The sequence below is a fragment of the Chiloscyllium plagiosum genome, unplaced genomic scaffold (genome assembly GCF_004010195.1).
Source record: "Chiloscyllium plagiosum isolate BGI_BamShark_2017 unplaced genomic scaffold, ASM401019v2 scaf_1600, whole genome shotgun sequence".
In the NCBI taxonomy this organism is placed as follows: domain Eukaryota; kingdom Metazoa; phylum Chordata; class Chondrichthyes; order Orectolobiformes; family Hemiscylliidae; genus Chiloscyllium; species Chiloscyllium plagiosum.
The window spans coordinates 518-21,842 of NW_025211944.1; the positions used below are offsets into that span (position 1 = coordinate 518).

At 38.8% G+C, this 21,325-nt stretch overlaps 2 protein-coding genes across 15 annotated transcripts; one reads left to right on the forward strand and one right to left on the reverse strand.

The window, feature by feature from the left end:
- Positions 1-342: 342 nt before the first annotated feature.
- On the reverse strand, positions 343-14,583 carry LOC122547207 (heterogeneous nuclear ribonucleoprotein K-like). 9 transcript variants are annotated; one of them, XM_043685831.1, is made up of 15 exons: positions 14,470-14,583; positions 8,709-8,832; positions 7,416-7,513; positions 7,222-7,278; positions 6,077-6,120; positions 5,117-5,189; positions 4,834-4,956; positions 4,318-4,446; positions 3,726-4,057; positions 3,274-3,325; positions 2,859-2,874; positions 2,705-2,772; positions 2,258-2,427; positions 1,559-1,627; positions 343-1,126 (listed from the first exon to the last, which is right to left on the reverse strand). In XM_043685831.1, exons 2-14 carry the CDS (start codon positions 8,779-8,781, stop codon positions 1,597-1,599), a joined length of 1,266 nt encoding a protein of 421 aa, XP_043541766.1. In that variant the 5' UTR covers positions 8,782-8,832; positions 14,470-14,583; the 3' UTR covers positions 343-1,126; positions 1,559-1,596. The 9 variants fall into 9 exon arrangements, with proteins under 9 accessions (XP_043541766.1, XP_043541771.1, XP_043541769.1 ...); XM_043685836.1 differs by having other exon boundaries at positions 1,559-1,632; positions 4,834-4,947; positions 8,733-8,832; positions 14,470-14,582; XM_043685834.1 differs by having other exon boundaries at positions 1,559-1,632; positions 8,733-8,832; positions 14,470-14,582.
- Positions 14,584-14,672: 89 nt separating this feature from the next.
- rmi1 (RMI1, RecQ mediated genome instability 1, homolog (S. cerevisiae)) lies at positions 14,673-20,558 on the forward strand. 6 transcript variants are annotated; one of them, XR_006310919.1, is made up of 3 exons: positions 14,673-15,068; positions 15,293-15,346; positions 19,726-20,558. XR_006310919.1 is itself a non-coding variant. In XM_043685824.1 (3 exons), the coding sequence occupies exon 3, from the start codon at positions 17,196-17,198 to the stop codon at positions 19,140-19,142; it is 1,947 nt and encodes a 648-aa protein (XP_043541759.1). In that variant the 5' UTR covers positions 14,673-15,068; positions 15,293-15,346; positions 17,148-17,195; the 3' UTR covers positions 19,143-19,287. The 6 variants fall into 6 exon arrangements, 5 of the variants coding, with proteins under 5 accessions (XP_043541759.1, XP_043541761.1, XP_043541760.1 ...); XM_043685824.1 differs by lacking the exon at positions 19,726-20,558 and adding an exon at positions 17,148-19,287; XM_043685826.1 differs by lacking the exon at positions 19,726-20,558 and adding an exon at positions 17,148-19,287 and having other exon boundaries at positions 14,673-14,984.
- The last annotated feature ends 767 nt before the right edge of the window (positions 20,559-21,325 follow it).

A 21,325-nucleotide genomic window follows, 5' to 3' on the forward strand; every position in this document is an offset into this window, starting at 1 on the left:
GAATTGCTGCTCTGCATTTACCCCTCAAACAAATTCATTGTACTTCGAAGGATAGGTCAGTTCCATTATTCACTTGGGTCACTTCTCAACCACAAACCCTCTATTCCAGAACTGGAAGTCATATACTGTTCACGACTGTATTAATTACTTCAAAACAGACTGGATTGGAATTGCAACCAAACAATGACAGAAAAAGAAATTACCTTCAGATCCAGGCCAGCAGTTCCACAGCACAATGGTGACCCTAGTTTTAACCCATTACCAGAACCTTACTGTAATTTATCAAGCAGTTGCATGAAGTTAACAAATTTTATCTCTTGGCAGTTCAATTACAACACCAGACTAGTTCAGGTTTCTATATTGGATAATCTAGTTCACATATGGTTCAGCTATTTGATTACTCCAGACATCTGATACAGCAGTAACAATTTGCATAGGTTACAATGAAATGCTTAAATGATCTCAGTGGAGACATTTTAATAGTTCTGAGCAAACTAGGATAACATTTAATATTAGAGCAATCAGTGGAAGACAATTCTTGTGAGCTTAAGCAATTCTAGCTATCATTCCAAATAAAAATGGCTGAGGGATCCATCCAGTTGCATTGCCAACTTTTGAGTCAACTTTTGCTCACTGTTGATCTTCTCAGCTAGCAAAAGTATGAGGAGCAAGTCATCCTCAAGCAAAATACACAAGTTTAGTTTACCTAGTTTATTTTAAAAACCATAAAATGTTCCTTACAAAACAAGATTGCATTCTGCACATTTACTGAATGGATCTGGCACATTTAAACTACCAGTACTATTGTCCATAAACAGTGTACATCTTAATGTTACCATATTACAGGAAAATACAATAAACCACTGAAACATTCAGAACAAAACATAAAACCCAGAATCCACTGTCACTGTTGGAAAATTCAAACTGTCTAAGCTGTGCTAAGGTTCACTAATTAAAACATGACAAATGATGAAAAGCAGAATATGATCTATGCTCCCAGTGTGATCTATGTAAGCAGGAATGTTGGCTCTTCAAACAAAAAGCAGTGACAAAAAAGCAGTGATGTATTCCTTCAATCTTCTCCGCTTTTTTGTTTTACAAGAACTCCCCAGAGTACTGCCTCACACTGTGAAAGGAAAGTACAGAATTAGATGGAGAGTTGATACTGTTAAAATTCAGAAAATTAAGACAAGCCCAAGTTTACTTTGACCCATACCATACCCTTATTAAAATGGCCAAAACAAAAGCCAAACCTCCAACCCTTAAGTTTATATTAAGAAACTCAAGAATTTTACTACTACAGGGATTAACTCAGGTTGCCTAAATGTGGTCAGGACATTTTCCAACACCGTTCAATATATATAAAACTGTGCTTTCAAATCATGCAATTAAAGCAATTCACTAGTGCTGGGTCGAAAGTTTGATATTCTGAACTTGAAGGAAATCTTTGCCTTCAGAGGTTATCAGCAACATTGCACACCCAATTGTGCATAAATTCAATTTCCCAAACTGACCCTTTCCACCACCAAAACAAAACCGTTCCCACTACCAAACTGACCTTATCTCGTGTGGAGCTGCGGTATCTGAACGCACGGGTCAGCTTAAGGGCGCAAAGCGGCTGCTGTAGCTGCACTGGGGAGAAACCAGGTAAAAAAAAAATAAACTAATTTGACCAAACATTTTTTTTTCAAATCAATGTTCGGGTGCGAGTGCAGATCAATTCGACCCAGCACTAAAATTTCAGTTAACCAAAGCTTGTTTATGAAACAGTTCAGCGCAGCACAGGAATTATAATTTAAGATGACAGAAAATGGTAGTTTGCTGTTGAAGCTTAATTAGTTACTGGAAGTAAAGATTGAACAGAACTTTCTGGAGAGATATAATCTGCGCTATATGGTAGACTGTGATTTGTTGTCAATCCAACTGTCAAACAACAAAATCACTAGTCTTCCACACAGAACCAGACCACAATCCAAAGTTGACTGACCTTCTATATTTGGTTATTAGAATTAATGAAATTTTATTATACAACTGAAATTTACTACTCAAAGGCATTTTTAAAAAGACATTTAAACAGCAGATACCATTTGTTGAATTTAGTTGGCAGTGTATAAACTAAGCTTGAAAGTCAGATGATTTCAATGGTGAAAACTTAATGAATGGTGCTTAAGTCTTATCTCAGCCCAGCAAAGACAGGATAGAAAGAGGAAGTCAATTTAGTTGCTAAACAAATCAAGCACCCTTTATTACTACTTGCCTGTTCTGCAGCAGATACTGTGCATTCTGGATCTGGTCCTGTGTGCCTGTAATGGTGATTATGCGATCCTCAGAGCCTTCAAGAGGTTCATCGATCTTAATGGATGCTCCAGACTCATGACGAATTTGTTTAATTCTCTGACCTCCTTTACCGATTATAGAACCAGCCAGCTGTTACATTTAAAAAAAATTGGTTGATGCATATAACATACAACTTATTTCTCAGCCCTGCAGGAACTTGATACATAATCATTATCTCTATGTTATCAATATACGCGACATTTGGAATAAATTGCACTAGGAAATTAGAACTAAATTTGACAAGTTAAAAAGTGGATGCCACAGAATACTGGAAGTGAATTTGGATAATCACTTTTAGGCAAGACCTAATCTGATTAAGATCCTTTGATATGCAGGGGCTTGGTAATGAATTTAAATACAAACTTACATCTTTAGGGATTGTGACTTGTGTAGTAATGATTGGCCCTCCCAAATCTCCATATCCACCACGGCCGCCTGAAAACCAAATTATGGAAATCAATTAACCAAATTTAACTGAAATAATCCAGTTAATAAATTTGAATAGAACAAAGTAAACTCACCATATCCAGAACCACCCTGCACATGAGGATATTTTGGTGGGTGTTGGGGAGGACAAAAGAAAGTACATTAGAATAAAGACACTTATTTATAAATTAGTCCCAAATTTAAACATTACCATAAATAGCATACAAAAAAAAGTGAAGTAGAACGACAACAAGTTATTTAATTGCAGTGAATGGGCAAAGAAAAGCAAGCCGAACAGAAATTCAGCAGTAGTAGTTTGCAATAAGCCATTCCATTTAAATTCATTTTAAGAGGTGAGGGTTTCTATTCCAATAGGCAAGCAGCTGCAAAATAACCTTCAGAAGGTTTCAAGTTTTACCCAATGTCATCAGGCAGAGAAGAATGCTACTTATATGCACAAGTTAAAGCTCATATAAGGAAGACATATTTTCAGAAGAAATTAAGACTCACCATTCCATCATAGCGATCATTCATTCTGTTCCTGCCATAGAGAGTACGGTCACTACAATGAAATAGGAGCTATTTGTAATCACAGTAACTGCCCCAAATCCAGACTACTTTGGTAAGTCAGGATGGTACAGCCTGTTGTCCAAACAATATAGCAAACATGAATTAACTATTTTTGAATTATATTTAACTTGTTTCCAGCAAGTTGTTTAAATTGTTCCATAGTGATACAATGTATCAACAATAAAAATGTTTGCTGTTTGCAATGGCTTTACTGAAGCCCTTTATACAATTACATCAAATTAAATTAATCAGACCAACATATTTCAAAACAGACATTGCAATCTGGCATGCAAGTAATAAACATAAATACTATATGCACTGGTAGAAAATAAATGACAACCCCAAAGGATTGCTTTTCTGATTGGTGCTGCCAGCAGTAACACCAAGCTTACCCTCTAGGTGGAGGTGGGGGAGGGAGAATACGGCCACCTCTACCACCTCTTGCAGTACGGGGCAGAGGTGGTGGGCCCCTGCGCGTTGGTGGGCTCATGTCATCATAAGCATCTCTTCTGGGTGGGGGCATTGGACGGCCTCTGCCCCCAATTCCCATGGGAACCCTACGCTCATATCCAGGAGAGGGAGGATGGGGCCCACCCCTGCCACGCATCTGAAACGGAACTGGACGTCTTCCTCGGTCATCAAACATCATTGTAAAACCACCATAATCATAGGTTTCATCGTAGAAATTTGGATCATATGGCTGTGCACGTCCCTTGACGGGAGACTGGAGACAAAGAAAACCATGTATCACTTGCAGGAAATCTCAATATTAGAATGAAATGTTAATCTTCAATATATCAAAACCTGATTGACTTAAAGAAAATAATCAATACCATTCCAGTAGTAATTTCTTAAACTAGCAGACAAGCTCCAGACAAGAATTTAACACCAAGCTTTAAAATTTACCAATTTTCCATCTTTACAAAAGACATGTAAACAAACATCAGTAAAACAATTCTTTCATGGAAGAGTAAGAATGCCAACCTCTGCCAATAGTCCCATAATAATCTTGATGCACTCAACCACTCTGTCTGGCTTCCCGCCAAGCAGAACGACCCTATCCGTTGAATGAGGACAACACTCCTGGAACAGTTTAATAGTTGTCTGTGTGGTCTAGAATCGAGGGGAAAAAAGTTGGCTTACAAAATATTAAAAAGTTTAGACAATGAAATGTAAATTCACCACTTTTACATACAGCAGAATTTCAGAGCACCACTACGTACTCCACCACTATGTCCCCTAGTAACTATAGAATTGAAGTATCAGTTCTGAGGAATTGCAAAGTTCAAGTATTGAGAATCTGCCACATCAAGACAGCCTCAAAACCAATAGCATATGATTACTGCTCAGACCAAATTCCAGACAGGAATTTGAGATACGCAGAAAATACCAGTGGACTTCAGAAGCACATAGATAATGTAATCTTACTGGTTACCAAATACTTTGTTCATTGGCATAATCAAAACTAAAATCTTTCACAAGACAGGTAATACAACCTACCTCTCTCAGCTCCTTTATTTTTACTCCCTTGACACCAATGATGCTCCCAGCTTGGCTTTGGTGAACAAGCATTCTTAGTTCACAGTCAAAATCCTTTCCTTTATAGTGTTGATACTGTAAGGTCAAAAGTTGAACAGAAGCATAAAATTCTTGAACTGGTATCCAGGTTTCCTACATTTGACTTTGAAGCTGAGTTGTAGACTGATAATGTAACTCAATTGTTACAATTGCAAGGCTACATCTCATTTACATTGTAAATTGCTAAATAAAGAACACAACTCACCTCTTCCAAAGTTGGGATGATCTTCGATAATATATCTCCAATAGTTTCAATATCCGCATTTATACTCAATATGCTGCCAAATTTTTTTAAACCATTGACAATTTAAAGGAGAAGAAAGGAAACAAAATCAGTGAGTAAGCCATTCATAGCATTCTGAAACAATGTAACATTAACTCAGTACATACATTAACAATTAAATTTAAAATAAGTATTTAGTAACCCCCATTATAAATATTTACTAATAAACATGCAAATTTAAACTAATTAACATTTCAAATTAAGACAGCTTTGGAAAATGGATAACTGGAAGGGCTCAGATTAAGTGGGCAAGAAAAACGACGTATAGCTGAGAGCAGAAAAGTGGAAAAAAAAATCATTCCTCCCCACCACCAGCAATTTGAGAAACCCCTGGAAATAGATTAGCAATTTTGGCACACCTTTTCATAGGCAAAAGCAGAAAAATGTGAGTATCATGGAGTACAGCATTAAAAGAAGTGTTTGACAAATTTGGAGAAAAGGTTAAGAAACTAGTTGTGGTAACAGCACTACTATGCCCCTGCAGGAAATCAAATTAAAAAAAGAAAAAAAAACACAATGAGACAGAACAAATGAAAGTGAAAGGAATGGTGACAAGTTAGATTGTAAGACTATGAATGTGGGGAGCAAGATGTACAAGGATAGTGCAAGAAAGACAGATTTAACAAATGATTTAAAATGCAGCAAATATGCAACACTTGAAGCTGTGCTCCTTCCATTAAAATGAATTAGTGGATTGCTCTGGGTGGGCAACTCACGTAATAAAGACCAGCCACAAAAGACTTAATGGGGAAAATAGACAGAAAATAACTCAAACAGTACACTTTCTATAAGGGACTACTAATTAATAACAACAAATTCAGGTTATATAGATACAATTCCTTGTTCTAATCAGGCAGTGAGTCATAAACTGTTGGGACATACCGCTCGGGGCCACTGCTGTCTGGGACTGATACACTGGCATTGTACTGCATTGGTCACAAAGGCGTTCGTGGTTGTTGGCATTGGGCAAGGGCATTCAGTGAAGTTCAGGTATTGGTGCCCATTGGCATTTGAGCACATTATGGGCATAGCCAACCAGGGTATTCAGATGGGCGTTCAAGGGGCAGATGGGTCAACGTCATGATGGGCAACGCAGGGAACATGTCGATCCAGTACAAGGGCAACGGAGATAAATGGCCAAAAAAACAAGGAGAGGGAAGAGGGGGGAAAAGGAGTAAATTTTAATTGAATGATATTAAAAAATCTATTCTCATCACTCTATATATCCTCTGTACAGACTTCTGAAGACTCTATACAACGAGACACTTCATAATTATAATTTTAGAACAAAGTTACTTTAAACAGTATTTCGCCTCATAATAAGGGAAATAAATACAAAATCACTAAATGAAGTTAACATTAAACCTACTCTTCTACAGGGCATCTATTTATGCTGACTAATACAAAAATTACAATTCTGTTCAGCTTCATTTTTTCTCAAAACATTCCCTCCCATCTTTGGAAACATTGTTAACACTGTTCTATACCCAATTTCATATCAAGTATTCTTCTTTACATAAAGCAGTCTTTGTCCTTCACGTACATCTGTATAGCTGTTGAAGTAAGAACAGATGGACATCTTTTAAAAAAAAAATAAGTTCTGACTTTGGGAAACTCTGGATTACACTAGCCACCTGCAATGTTTCTCCATTTAATACTGTAGTTCACAAATAGGATAAGCTGTAATCAAGGATTGTTACAGATATGGACACCTTAAAAGACAACTATGAAACTTAAAACTGCATCCTAGTTATATAAAGCGTTTAATGATATCCCCTCAGAGCTAGCCCAGCTATAAAACTTCAGAAAAATAATGATTAAACAATATTACAAAAGGCTCTGTCCTCCCAGAACAGTATAATTAACTCATTTTAAAATGTTCATAGCTTCACGGACTGACTATCTAGCAGTATATTCACAACACAGACTGCAAAATTTCAGTTATGACAATTACAAACTTACTGAAAAGTTATTGATTTAATCACTAGATCAACACATTTTAACCTACACTATAGATGTATACTCACGTCTGTACGCAATGACTTGATATTTTTGCCACCTTTTCCAATTACTGCTCCAGCATTCTTAAAAAGAAAATCACAAGTTAAATTCCAAATAGCTTTCACTACATCTTTATGCATTCAAAAAGTAGTTATGCATCCTCGTGTTCTACTGAATAAAAAACTAAGTTTGCCAGTGCTTGAAACTAGAAATTTCTCACCTTGCTCTGCAACAGAAGCCGTAGTTCCACACACTGATCATTATTCCGAGACCTCTTAAAGGCTTGCTCTCCATCATGGTCCTCAGCGGGACGTTTGCCTGAAAGTTTTGCGTGTTTTTTTTTAAAATATCAAGCTTCATGTAAACATTTTTGGCACACTAAGTCTAACATCAAATACTGGCAATTGTGCTTCATTTGCACCCTGGCTGGTACAATTTGTTAACATTTAGTTAAGAGTATGCTTAGAACAGTATAATCTACAAGTCTTACACATTGCTTTACTGTCTCACTTACCTTCCACACATCATAACAGCTATGTTCAACAATCCAACCTAGAAAATGCATACTCCAACATCACTTTCAATTTGTTCTCATTGATACAATTGTTACATTATCTGCTGAATCAAGTCAAAATTTAATGATTTAAACTTTTCTAATTAAATATGACATTTGCACTCTGTCTACATAGAATTCTAGTCACTGGATCAGAATTTAGTGTAGAACACTAGACAGCAATTGTTCACCTGTGGAGAGGAGTCATTTTTACTGCAAACCATTGTGCACAAGAAAATTAGCTGTCAGCTTTGCGGGTGCTGATTGGCCAACATTTGCAATACTTAACCTTCAGCACGATACATCACTTCCGATAAAAACAAAAATAAACAAACAAAGTCAGCCAAGGGAGAAGATTGTTTGAGGAGATGAATTTATAAAAAAAGATGGGTAAAACAGATTTCAAAAGTAAAATGAGCCCTGTAAGACACGTTAGGACGGGTAACATTACTGAAATGCATGTGTAATGTAAATAGTGAGTCAGATTCTGAAAATGGTGGCGTGCATAGAAAGACAAGACCAAAGAGCTTGGGGATCCAGAGGACAACAGAATGATCAATGTTGATGCATAATAATACTCAAGCTACCAGCGAGTGTAACTACCCATCGGAACACTGGATGCAACATATGTTGCAGTCTGAAAGACATACATTGGAAAGACTTGGATGAAGGTAGGGCACAGAGCAACGATGTGAGGTGCAAACTGACCAAATTGGAAAAGAGGTTAAATAGTCTGTTCAGAAATCAGAAAAACATTCTAACTCATCTTTTAAAAAGGTTCACACTATGCAACTTTCTACTATGCACATGGAGTCAATATTCCCAGACTTTTGAATTTATTCAAAACTGTTAAATACTACTTAAGGAAAACAATTAAATGGAAATAAATCAAGCAAACAAATCAGTGCTATAAATCTTATGACAATATCAATACAAGAAATGCAAAAAAGGCAAACATACAAGAACCAGGGCTAAGACTACTACCGTTGGTCTCTGGGCTGTTATATTTGATGTCTTGCTGATCAGTTTCCATTTTAGGTATCAAGTACTGCGAATAATACGCAAAACTTGTTATGCAGCTAGTCTGTAAGACAAAATTTTCCACAAATTGTTAAATACTCATTTGCTAAACTGACCAATAATCAATACAAAACAGAAAAGTACTATTGTTTATATTAGTCAGTCAATGATTAATTTCAATTGGAATAAACCAAGATGACAAGTTCACTCAGAACTAAAAGGAGAATTTTTAGATATTCCATTCATTCTGAACAGATCACTTCAAACAAATGACTGAAGGCTTGTAACCTGTGATGTGCCAGAAGGGGTGTTGTGCCCACTGCTTTTTGTCATTTATTAAAGTCATTTGGATATAAACACAGGCAGTACAGATAATAAGTTTGCAAATTATACCAAAATTGGAGGTGCAGTGGATAGCGAAGATTACCTCAGATGGGATCTTGATCAGATGGAATTTAATTTAGATAAATGTGAGGTGTTGCATTTTGGAAAGGCAAACCAGAGCAGGACTTATACACGTAATGATGAGGTTGCTGAACAAAGACTTTAGAATGCAGTTTCTTCTTTCCTTGAAAAAAAGTGAAGTCCCTGTAGACAGGACATTGAACGGTGTTCAGTATGCCATTTTAGTCAGAGCAGAGAGATTGGAGGTCATGTTGCAGCTGTACAGGACACTGGTTGGACCACATTTGGAATATGGTGTGCAATTCTGGTCTCCCTCCTATTGGAAGGAAGTTGCAAGGGTTCAGAAAAGGTTAACAAGGATGTTGCCAGGGTTGGAGGATTTGAGCTATAGGGAGAGTGGGTCTATTTTCCCTGGAACATCAGAAGCTGCAGGGTGACCTTAGAGTTTATAATATCACGAAGGAGCATGGATATGTCTTTTCTCTGGGTGGGGGAAGTGAGTCCAGAACTGGAGAGGAAAAATGTAAAATGGGACCTAACGAGGCAAATTTTTCACAAAGGGTGGTACATGAATGGAATGAACTGCCAGAGGAAGTGGAGGAGGCTGGCACAAATACAACATTTAAAAGGCATCTAGATGGGTATACGAATAGGAAGGGTTGAGGGGGATATGGGCCAAGTGCTGGCAAGTGGGACTAGATTAGGTTAGGACATCTGGTCAGCATGGGCAAGGTCTGTTTCTGTGCTGTGCATCTATACGAGTCTACATACAACGAATCCACCTAGCCTTCCTGCACAAGACATTAGCGGCAATAGATATTTAATCGCTCGCCGAACCTATATAATTACAAATCTTTTAATTACATGATAGTAACACTACATGGCAATCACCTGATTATGTTTATCATCAAGACTCATGATGGCTTAATCCACAGTATTCAATTTCACACTAAGTATTACTTTACTTTAATTCAGTGATATATGCTTTGGATCAGCTATGGGGCAGCATGGTAGCCTCACAGCACCACAGTCCCAGGTTAGATTCACACCTCGGGTGACTGTGTCGAGTTTGCATATCCTCTGGGTGCTCCAGTTTCCTCCCACAATCCAAAAATGTGCAGATTAGGTGAACTGGCTATGCTAATTTGCCCACAGTGTTAGGTGCATTAGTCAGGGGTAAATATTGGTTTGGGGGAATGGGTCTGGATGGGTTACTCTTCAGTGGGTCGGTGTGGACTTGTTGGGCTGAAGGCCCTGTTTCCATACTGTAGGGAATCTAATCTAAAAAAATCTAATCACAGTTAGATATTATTAGAAACTCTGCAAATCTGACAACACCTGTTGAGAGAAAGTGTGAATACTTCAGAAACCAATTGGTAGAATCATGTGGGTTACATGCTGTCATAATGAAAAAAAAAACAGTTGGGACATGACAGAACATTGCCCGGCTTCTTCCAGAGGCTCACTGAAGATGTTACCTATGGTGACGAGATGTCTGAAAACGAACCTTCCAGCTCAGCAAGCAAGCCTACTTTCAAAAAACTATGCAATGGCACTGATGAAAATGTTTACCCAGAGTGTAAATGCCAAAGGAAAAAAAAATCAATACAAATGCAAAAACATGAAAAGCAAGATTCAAACTCAAAAAATAAAATGGAAAGATGCTCGAAAAGAACTTAAGAGTTAACAGTATTGAATTCAGAAGACATGCTGCTGTTCAAGCTCATAAAGGAGGTTCATCGAAGATTGGAGCAAGCTACGGACAAAAGTATGTAGGCCATGTGATGCAGTGAATTCAAAACAGCATGAAACAGGTCACCCCAATTTACAAACCACACTGAGCAGGAAGCATCCCGTATATGAATCGAGTGAAAGTAAACCAATACTTCACCTAAATCGTTGGTAGGCACTTGGGCCATTAATAAAACTTCAGGTTACCTATAAGTGATGGGCATGGAAAGGGCACAAGTCATTGGAGTAGACAATAAGATATCATGCATGAAAACAGCTCTTTTACAACGCTGAAAAGAATGGGGAAGACCTTGTTTAGTGGAGGAGGCTGATTATGCAGATAGCCTGCAAGACAAAACAAGATAACAGGGTAAAGATTTGAGACCATGGGGCAACTTTATGTCTTCCAGAGTGGGTGGAGGATATATGGAACTAGCTGCTAAAGGAAGTGGCAGAGGCAGGTACCATTACGGTATTTAAAAGTCATTGACAGCTACATATCGGAAAATATTAGAGGAATAAGGGCCAAACAAAGGTAAGTGGTACCATGTCAGTTTAGGAAAACTAGTTAGCAGGGCCAAGTTGGGTTGGTAGAGTTGTACAGCTTGGAAGTATACCAACGACAATCTAAATCAACATCACATCAGGATGGATATAAAGACAGAAACCAGGAAGGGCGGAGCCTTCTCAGATGGCAGGGTGACAGGTAGTTCAGATAGCTTTGGGAGTTGGCAATCTGACTGCAAATTAGCAGACAGGTCATCCCCTAATGGAGGCAAAGATTCAATAATGTTTACTAAAATACAACTGCAGAACGTAAAAAAGGAGATGGAAAACAAGCAAATTCTGGATTAAAATAAGAAATTGCACTGAAATAAACATGACTACAACTTGCACAAGAATCTTAAAGCTAGCATGCAGGTTCAGCAAGTGATTAGGAAGGCAAGTGAAATTCTCAGTTTATTGTAAAAGGAGTAGAATAAAGGATGGGCGCTTTGCTCGAGTTGTGTGGTCTTAGTGAGATGTCATTTTAATTATGATTGCTACATTTGCAAGAGTATAATTAGTTTAGCAGCATAGGAAAAAAAATTGGAATTCTAAAATCCCAACAGTGCAGATTCTGCCCATCAAGTCTGTACTGATTCTCCAAACAGCACCCCATGCAGACCCACAGCATATCCCTGTATGGTTTTACAATGGTTAACGTCTTAAACTGCACAACTCCAGATACTGTGAGACACTTTTTGGCATGGCCAATCCACTTAACCTGCACTCCTTTGGACTGTGGGATGAAAAAGTGAGGGCTGCAGATGCTGGAGATCAGAGCTGAAAATGTGTTGCTGGAAAAGCGCAGGTCAGGCAGCATCCAAGGAACAGGAGAATCGACGTTTCGGGCATAAGCCCTTCTTCAGGAATGAGGACTGTGGGAGGAAAGCTGATTTACTTGGTTAATTTGTGGGATGAAGGCCTGAAGTTATGTTAATGATGTGGGACCATTGGGTGTTTAGAAGACCGAAGGCATTAAAGAGTCGCGGTAGAATAACCCTTCTAACAATGGAGACCAAGACTGTGACTCCAAAATTCTTTGCTCAAAGAATCCCCCACTCTGGCTCATGTTTCTATATTTATAAGACTGTCACCACAGCTGCACCTTTTATCTATAACTATCACATTAACTTAACCAGAAATCAAGAATTACTTTGGTTTTAAGGGACTAGTGGGATCTCAGTTATTGAAAACAGCAGACAGCCACAAACAGATACCAAGACTGGAATTGGGATAAGTATTCAATGCAAAGTCACTAGCTAGCACTAAATGGTAAGTGTTACTACTAACACAATTGGAGTGTGGGGTCTAAGCTTTCTTCCAGAATTTTCCTTAATTTAGTTCCTTGGTAAACACATCTGTCAAAGACATGCAATAAACTAGGACAGCCAAGTTGGTTTTAAGACCTGCTGTATATTACCTCTGCATTTTTAAGTAAATGCCACTTGGGAACTTAAATGTCTCATGATATATATGAATTTTCTCCCTACCTAAAGCAAAAAGTGGAATTAGACAATTTTTGCTTCTTTGGAATTAAACAAAACGTTCTGATAGGAACGACTAACCCATCTCAACTCGTTAATTCCGGATGAAGGGCTTTTGCCCGAAACATGTTACTGCTCCTCGGATGCTGTCTGAATTGCTGTACTCTTCCAGCATCACTAATTCAGGATCTGGTTTCCAGCATCTGTAGTCATTGTTTTTTACCAATTTGACAGAAAAGATTGCTAATCCAGAATGTTTCAAAATGAAGACCACAGCCTTAAAAACATATCAGGTAGCTCCTGACACGTTCTGGAATATATACCTAGCAACCATTTATTGTTGAAAAAGCGCCTATGTTACCGCAATGATTTGACCGTCTTGAGAGGGGCAACACAAAACATCAAAAACTAACTACGAACCCAAACTTTGATGCTAAAAATTGTCTTAGGACGTTGGGCTTGAGGCACATTTCGGCATCTTCAAAATATGAAATTCATTACATCATGTACGGCCCAGGGCATAAAATTTAATCCCCTAAACATAAAGCAACACGTGGGCGAAACAAAAAAAGCGCGTGTCGGATGAAATCCGGCCACTCGAGCGCCATCGTGATGCAAATGGAGCGGGATTATCTCAGAACCTGTAACATATAAGGATGGTAATTATTAAACAACAGCGGCAAAGTAACGGCCTATCTCGCCAGGCGTTTTACACTAACACGTGGTCAACAATATTTCATACAAGAAACTGTCTCCACCATTTCGGCTGCAAATAATTCGATCGGCGTCGGCAATCTGTGCTCAATAAAACTCACTGCAAAGGATAACCTCAAAATGGCCGATGTAATGAGACAGCGAAACGTGCTAAGGACCACGGACCGTATCTACTGAACTACGGCCTGATCCGCTGTCCAACTGGCGGCGGTGACGGATCCCATCGCGCATCCTACCCATCTGTTCGGGTGGGGGGGGTTTGCGGCAAACCTAAACTATCTCCAGGACCCCCAGACATTCCGACAACAACCGTCCCTAAAATGGCGGCGCAGTTCGAGCTCGAGGCGCTCACGATCGATTGCCTCTTCCTTTTGAGCCGGGGGGAGGAAGAGACAAGGAGGATGAAACCCGCCGCCATTTACCCCGTGACTCGACAAAGAGTCCGAGACGACAAACAACGGCATTAGAGAATAAGGCCGCAAACAGCCACACTAACCAGGCCCGTAATATGGGGAGATTTCACATCGTGTCGGACAATTTGAGAAAAAAATACTTTGTTCGATTCGGAAAGGAAAAAAAAACTTCAATTTTTGCTTTCATGCGGCATTCCGCATGTTTTAACAAAATCAAGACACTGATCAAGTAAAATGTCTACCACATCCACCCACAATGTCCACGCTAACAACGAACATGAGCCTCCGAATAATCGCATTCCTTTAAAAGAAAACGCGAGCGCTTATCTATTTATGACTATGCGCATTTTTTTTTCAGAAAAGCAGAACTCAATCAAGCGTATTCCGATGTTAAGTTGAATACCTTACCAAAGCTAAAGGCTGCGAACAGAATCGAAGCTCAGCTTTCAGGACGAGCCAAACAAAATGGATCGTTCTGGTGTGGCACTGACTGCTTTACCCACAAGCCCCAGCGACGATTGGCCCCGCCCTAGACCGCGGTCCTGGGCTCTGATTGGTGCAGAAGCAGCACCGCCTTACAGCCTAGTGACGTACCCGAAGACACTTCTCATTGCGATTGGTCAATGCGCCTGTTAATCAAGTCGGTTGGCGGCCACCCCATTGTCGGTTAAAATATAAAATTATATCAGACACGTCATGTAAACGGTCCCCCCCAAGTCTTTCAAGTTATAAGCCTTCAAGCCTGTTTTTTAAAAATCACGATCGCATAATAAATATAGTTTCCTATAGTTTTTTTAAATATATTTCTATGTTGTGGCAAACAGATCATGAAACGACGACGAAGACGATGAAGAACATTGAGACATCGCGAGATGTGGATGCGCGGGCGCGGGGGCGGGAGAGTAAATTCTGGAAAAAATGCAGTAGGTGTCACTGGAAGAGGAAAGTGGGGGACAGGATTCGTTTAAATGTAGACGCTCCAACATTGGAGGGCTGCATTAATATAGGTTGAGTATTGATTGTCAAAACAGAAAAAGCTTTGGTCCAAATGTTTTTTATTTGGTAGGCCTTTGATGGATTCGAGTTCCAATCGGTTTGCTCGCACTGTGGGTTTCCACACTTGCAATAGTAGCAGTAGTTTCTAAAAGCATAGAATAAGTTAACTTTATTTAACTGTCGCATTTTTTAAAACGTGCATTAAATTATCTTCCGTTTGGATCTCTATCCTTAGGACAGAAAACAGGTGGAAATAGTTCTAGGTGGTCAGGAAACATTTGGAAAAGAGGTAACTTATCAGTTCGGTTACTTTTTATTTGGACCCTTCAGAGTTTTCCCCCTACGCATAAGTTGGTTGATTTGTTGAATGTTTCCAGCATTTTTCCGTTTTTACTTTTATTTTTTGGTCTTTCTCACATAAGGGCCTTACTGTCTTAAAACTGTGGATGTTGAAATACATTGATTTGAAATTGATTACAGTCCATCTTTATTGTTTGACATCAAACATTATACGTGCAGAAAGTTAAAATGGAAACCATGCTGAATGCATTACAGTTTGGTACTAACGGAACTAAATGTGCTGTTGCCAGGTTCGGAGATGACAAAAATAGGTAGGAAGGCAAATAGTGGTGATAATAGAGTACTACGGAGGGATACAAATAAGTTAATTAAGGAGGCAAACATTTGGCAGATTGAATATACTGTGGGAAAATACGTTCAAATTGAAGAAAGTTTAGCAAGGGAGCATGCATTTTTAAAAAACTAGCGTCCAAGCTGGGTGCATAATAGAGTAGACAAATGGAATGTTGGTCTTTTATTTCAAAGAGAATGTAGAATCAAAGTTGGGACGTCAGAGTTGAGGATTTTTTTCTTTGGTGACAAATTTCTGGAATTCTTTAGTGCAGAAGACTGTTGAAGCTGAATTGTTAAATATATTTGAGGCTAACATTGACTATTTTAGTTATTATAAATCTATGGTTATGGGGGAAAGGCAGGAAAATGCATTCAAGGATTATTATCAGTCATGATGTAGGAGCGTTGGTCATTTGACCCATTGACACTGGTCTGTGGCTGACCAAGAATGTCAAAAATGAAATTTTGGTAACATTTTTTTAAATTAAGCCATTGCTGGGTTAGGTCTGTATTTATTATCCATCTCTAATTAGAAACTTATAGCTGGTAGAGAGCTAGTTTCTTGAGCTGCTGGGAGTTTTTGGGTGTAGGCATACCCAGAGTGTTGTTAAGAGAGTTTCACGGTTTTGAGAACAGAGTTCCAAATTAAGACGGCGTGACTTGGATGTGAACTTGGAGTGGTGTTTCCATTCATCTGCTAGCCTTGTCTTAGGAGGTTGTAGAGGCCGTGAGTTTGGAAAATGCCAATCTACGTGTTCAGTAGAACCTTGGCAAGTTAATGCTGTGCATCTTGTAGATGTTGCACGTGACTGCCACTGTGTTATGGTGTTGAATGAGCTGAATATTGAAGATTGTGGATGGATTACCAGGATGGTGTTGAGCTTCTTGTGTTGGAGCTATACCTATGTGAAATATTCCATCACACTCCTGATTTGGTCCCTTTTAAGAGGTTGAGTAACCATTCGTGAGACAGGAGGTGAACTTATTACAGCAGAATTCCTTGTCTGAGCTCCCTTGCCACCACAATATGTGTACATATGGCTTATTGATTTCAGTTTCTGGTCAATGATAAATCCCATTTATGCAGCTCTCTAGGTGACTGAGCATTGGCTTTACGAAGGATTCTTAAAATTTGTTTCTGAAATGCAGTTGCAGGATAGTCTTACTTTGAAGCCCTAATTACCTTTTTAAGAAGTTGGTAGACTATGTGACACTGGACTAGATCACTATTAGATCGTTGGACTAATGATCCAGGGATGATGAAGGAGTGATGAAATAATGTGTGACTTGGAGGGGAAATTGCAGATGGTCGGATACCCTTGTGTCTGCCATCCTTATTTCTGTAGGCTGTAGAGGTTGTCTTGCCAAATGTTTGATTGAAAAACAAGTAAATATGAAGAGGGCATAAAAATATACCTAATAGACAAAACAAAGCAAATATCTTGTGTTCTTTTTAGGTTTGATTATGACATTCAAGCTCATTAAATGAAATTTAGAAAACCAAAATGATTTCTGCACGAATTGAAACTTGGTTGGAAGCAACATGGCATCTCAAAGTTCCGTCACACTGGCTTCAAGCGTGTGTAGAATGGATTCACCAAGAGAACCAAGGTATTACTTTAACACAGGCCCAGATCAACAAACAAGTTTTTGAGCAATGGCTTCTTACTGATCTCCGAGATCTGGAGTATCCAATTTTGCCAGATGGAATTTCTGAAATGAAGAAATGTGACCTCAATGGATTTTACTGCTTGCAGATTGATTCATTAATTGATGTCAGCCAAGCAGCATATAGTCAGCTGCAAAAAATCCGGGGAAAGGACACCACTAATGAACAAGTGACATCAACACAAATATCCCAAAGATCTTGGGAAGCAAAACCAACCCGAATGTTGATGCTGCAATTAACGGATGGAGTCCAGGAGCTCCAAGGAATGGAATATAAGCCTATTCCTGCTCTCCATAGTGGCCTTTCACCAGGCACAAAAATCTTGTTATTGGGTAATATTGCTTGTCGATTAGGAGTTCTGCTTCTTAAGCCTGAAAATATAAGGATGTTGGGAGGCGAAGTGGAGTCTCTTATGGAAGAAAACTCCCAAGACAGACTACTTGCAAGGTTAATTGGAGAATCGTATGATACTGCTGTAACTAGAGTGAGTAACAATCAAAATACAACTGAAAGGACTAATGGGATGCCTCAGCTCTTGGAACCTTCAGATGATGAGCTTTTGGCTGGTTTTGATGAAGATGATCTGCTTTTAGAGTCCAGAATGGATTCTGAAAGTGGATATTGTAGTAGAATTGGTACAATGAGCTGCATTTCCAATTGCACACAGCCTTTAAGCAGCAGATGGCAAAGTATGAACTCCCAGATTCCAGAAATGTCCAGAGAATTTCAAAGCGAAAATAGAGAATTATTATTAGATTGTAATGATGAAGACTTTGATGAGTTTCCCTTGGATGAATTTGATGATTTGTTTGTGCAGGGTGAACTGAATGCAGAAACTGAACCTGATAGAGCAATGAGCCAATCCCCAACATCTCTCAAGTCCTTAGTCGAAGAGCCACAGAGAAATAACATAAAGCATGTTGCAGAAGCAGCAGATGACAGACCCGGTCCATGCCAAGAGCAAAATGTAAAAGCTGCTGATAATACTTCTGGATCTCAATTACAAAGCCAAGCTAAACATCTTAAAAGTGGCATACATACTGAAAATGCAGGTCCAGGTTCCATGCTAAGTGATCGTAATTCCATGAAAAAGACGGGCATTCCTTCTGTAGAAGGAACAAATAATACAAGTGTTCTCGCTATGGAACTGAGAAAGAAGCAGCGTAGCTCATTAACGCTGAATGAGTCCTTTGACAGAAGGCCAAAGAACGATTCAGTACTTGGCAATCTGTGCACCTCGTCTGGAGTAATTTCAGGTTCCTTCGGCAGTGGAGACAATTTTCATAATGATGGTGCAGAAATAAGCAATATGAATGGAAGAACGTTCAACAATCCGTTTGTGAGTTTGAATTCTCCACCGTTTACATATCTAAACATTCTGTTGGATAAGAAACCTGATATAATAACTGTGGTACAAATCAAAGGGTTCATTGTTACCTTACTAGACAAACTCACAAGTAATGGTGGACAGTGGAATATTAAAGCTAGAATATCAGATGGTACTGCCTATATGGATGTGGAACTTGGTGATAACATTTTGAGAAGCTTGATTGGGTTCTCAGTAGCAGAAATGAGAAACTCCATAAAATGCTCTAATCAACAGCAAAAGGTAACTGCGGGATTACAAAAGTGCCAGCAGGAGTTGGTGGACCTTTGTTGCCTAATGACTATTGAATTTAACCCAACCTTAACTACTAGAGTTTTGGCTTTCCATGAAGTAACTCTAGAAGACCTGCAGAATTTAGAATACCGGGTACATTCGAGGGGAAAAAAAACTAATTAAATAATTAAGCAACTGGAGTTTGAGATTTGTTTTCTGTATGCTCTTGCATTACAGACTTCAAGGATAATTTTAATCATATTAATACATATGCTTGTGTTTAACTTGTGAAATTTGACTTCTGAAAAATAAACAGTTCTTAAAAAGGTTTTAATTTTTTAATTTGTTAGCGTTCAAACAGCTAGAATTTACTTTATTGTTTGTTCTTTGCCTCAGCAGTCATGAAGAAACGAGAATGCATTTTAACTACTGAGGTTTAGGTATTCAACTTTTTCAGGAAGATGCAGAATCTATTTGTATTGAGATATCTACTATAAATTGTTGATGGGGTAGAATAATTTATTTTTGTCACAGAGCAAGCGGGCTTCTTTTGTTAACTGTCAGTTTACCATTTATGTTTGCATTGTGACATGATTTTACAGTGAATATTGATCATCATAACTCTGGAATTGAATACTTTTGAATAATGTTACTGTTCTGAAAGTTTTTCTAAATATATTTGTTGCTCCCTTTTGAAACATAATATTTCTTATATTTGTCCAAATGAATGCAAAGTGGAAAGCTTTGATACATGCCTTTTTTTCAGTTTTTAACGCTTGATAGTTCTACAATATGACAGTTGGAAAACAGACCTTTCAAATTTTAAATTCCTTCATTCCTCCACATGGTGAGTCATTTGTTGATGTATTTTTCTCATTTGTGTGCTGCCATGATTAACCTACTCCCTATATATTAATTTTGTGTATGCGATGGAGTGTGTATGACATGGAGTTATGGCCATAAGTGGTAGCACAGGACAGGTAGGAATGGAATCTGGAAATTCAAGGTTTCTGCACCAAAGATACAGGATAGGAAAGCCCACTGGGATTGGGTGAAATTTCTATTTATGGTAATAACATCCTGACTAAGACTGAGGCAGTGCTAACTGGATGGCACCATCTGAAATCTTTTTTTTATAATCTGGATGTTGATCAAATGTTTTCTTCCAGGTCATTTGAGTTGTGCAACTGGGATTTACACTGGTGTCCAAGTCCAGGCCTGGAAGGTCTGAAGAGACTTTAGAATAGTTAATTGAATTTGGTCCTTTTATAAAAGGAGCCAATTTCTGACAGCCAGCTGTTCCTGCTAGACGTTTTTCAGAAGATCTGTGAAATGTTTCAATTTCCTCTCACTTTTACAATTACTTGTCTCATTTCTCCTCCTAGATGTGTCTTAATGGTTTTGATGGCCACCTGAATTGAATTAGGATTACTGTCACATGTACACCCAAATACAGTGAACAGTTTATAAGTTACCACTTATGGTGCCACCTTGGTACAGAATCTTAATTACAAAGCAGAAAAATAAGGAGAGCAAGGTGTTCGACAAAGTTCCCCATGGGAGACTGGGTAGCAAGGTTAGATCTCACGGAATACAGGGAGAGCTAGCCATATGGATACAGAACTGGCTCAAAGGTAGACGACAGAGGGTGGTGATGAAGGGTTGTTTTTGAGACTGGAGGCCTGTGACCAGTGGAGTGCCACAAGGATCGGTGCTGGGCCCTCTACTTTTTGTCATTTACATAAATGATTTGGATGTGAGCATAAAAGAGTACAGTTAGTAAGTTTGCAGATGACACTAAAATTGGAGGTGTAATGGACAGTGAAGAAGATTACCTCAGATTACAATGTGATCTTGATCAGATGTGCCAATGGGCTGAGAAGTGGCAGATGGAGTTTAATTCTGATAAATGCGAGGTGCTGCATTTTGGGAAAGCAAATCTTAGCAGGACTTGTACACTTCATGGTAAGGTCCTTGGGAGTGTTGCTGAACAAATAGACCTTGGAGTGCAGGTTCATAGCTCCTTGAAAGTGGAGTCGCAGGTAGACAGGATGGTGAAGATGATGTTTGGTATGCTTTCCTTTATTGGTCAGAGTATTGAGTACAGGAGTTGGGAAGTCATGTTGCAGCTGTACAGGACATTGGTTAGACCATTGTTGGAATATTGCATGCAGTTCTGGTCTCCTTACCATTGGAAAGATGTTGTGAAACTTAAGTGTTTGGAAAAGATTTTACAAGGATGTTGCCAGGGTTGGAGGATTTGAGGTATAGGGAGAGGCTGAACAGGCTGGGGTTGCAGCATTGGAAGCTGAGGGGTGACCTTATAGAGGTTTACAAAATTGAGGGGTATGGGTAGGATAAATAGA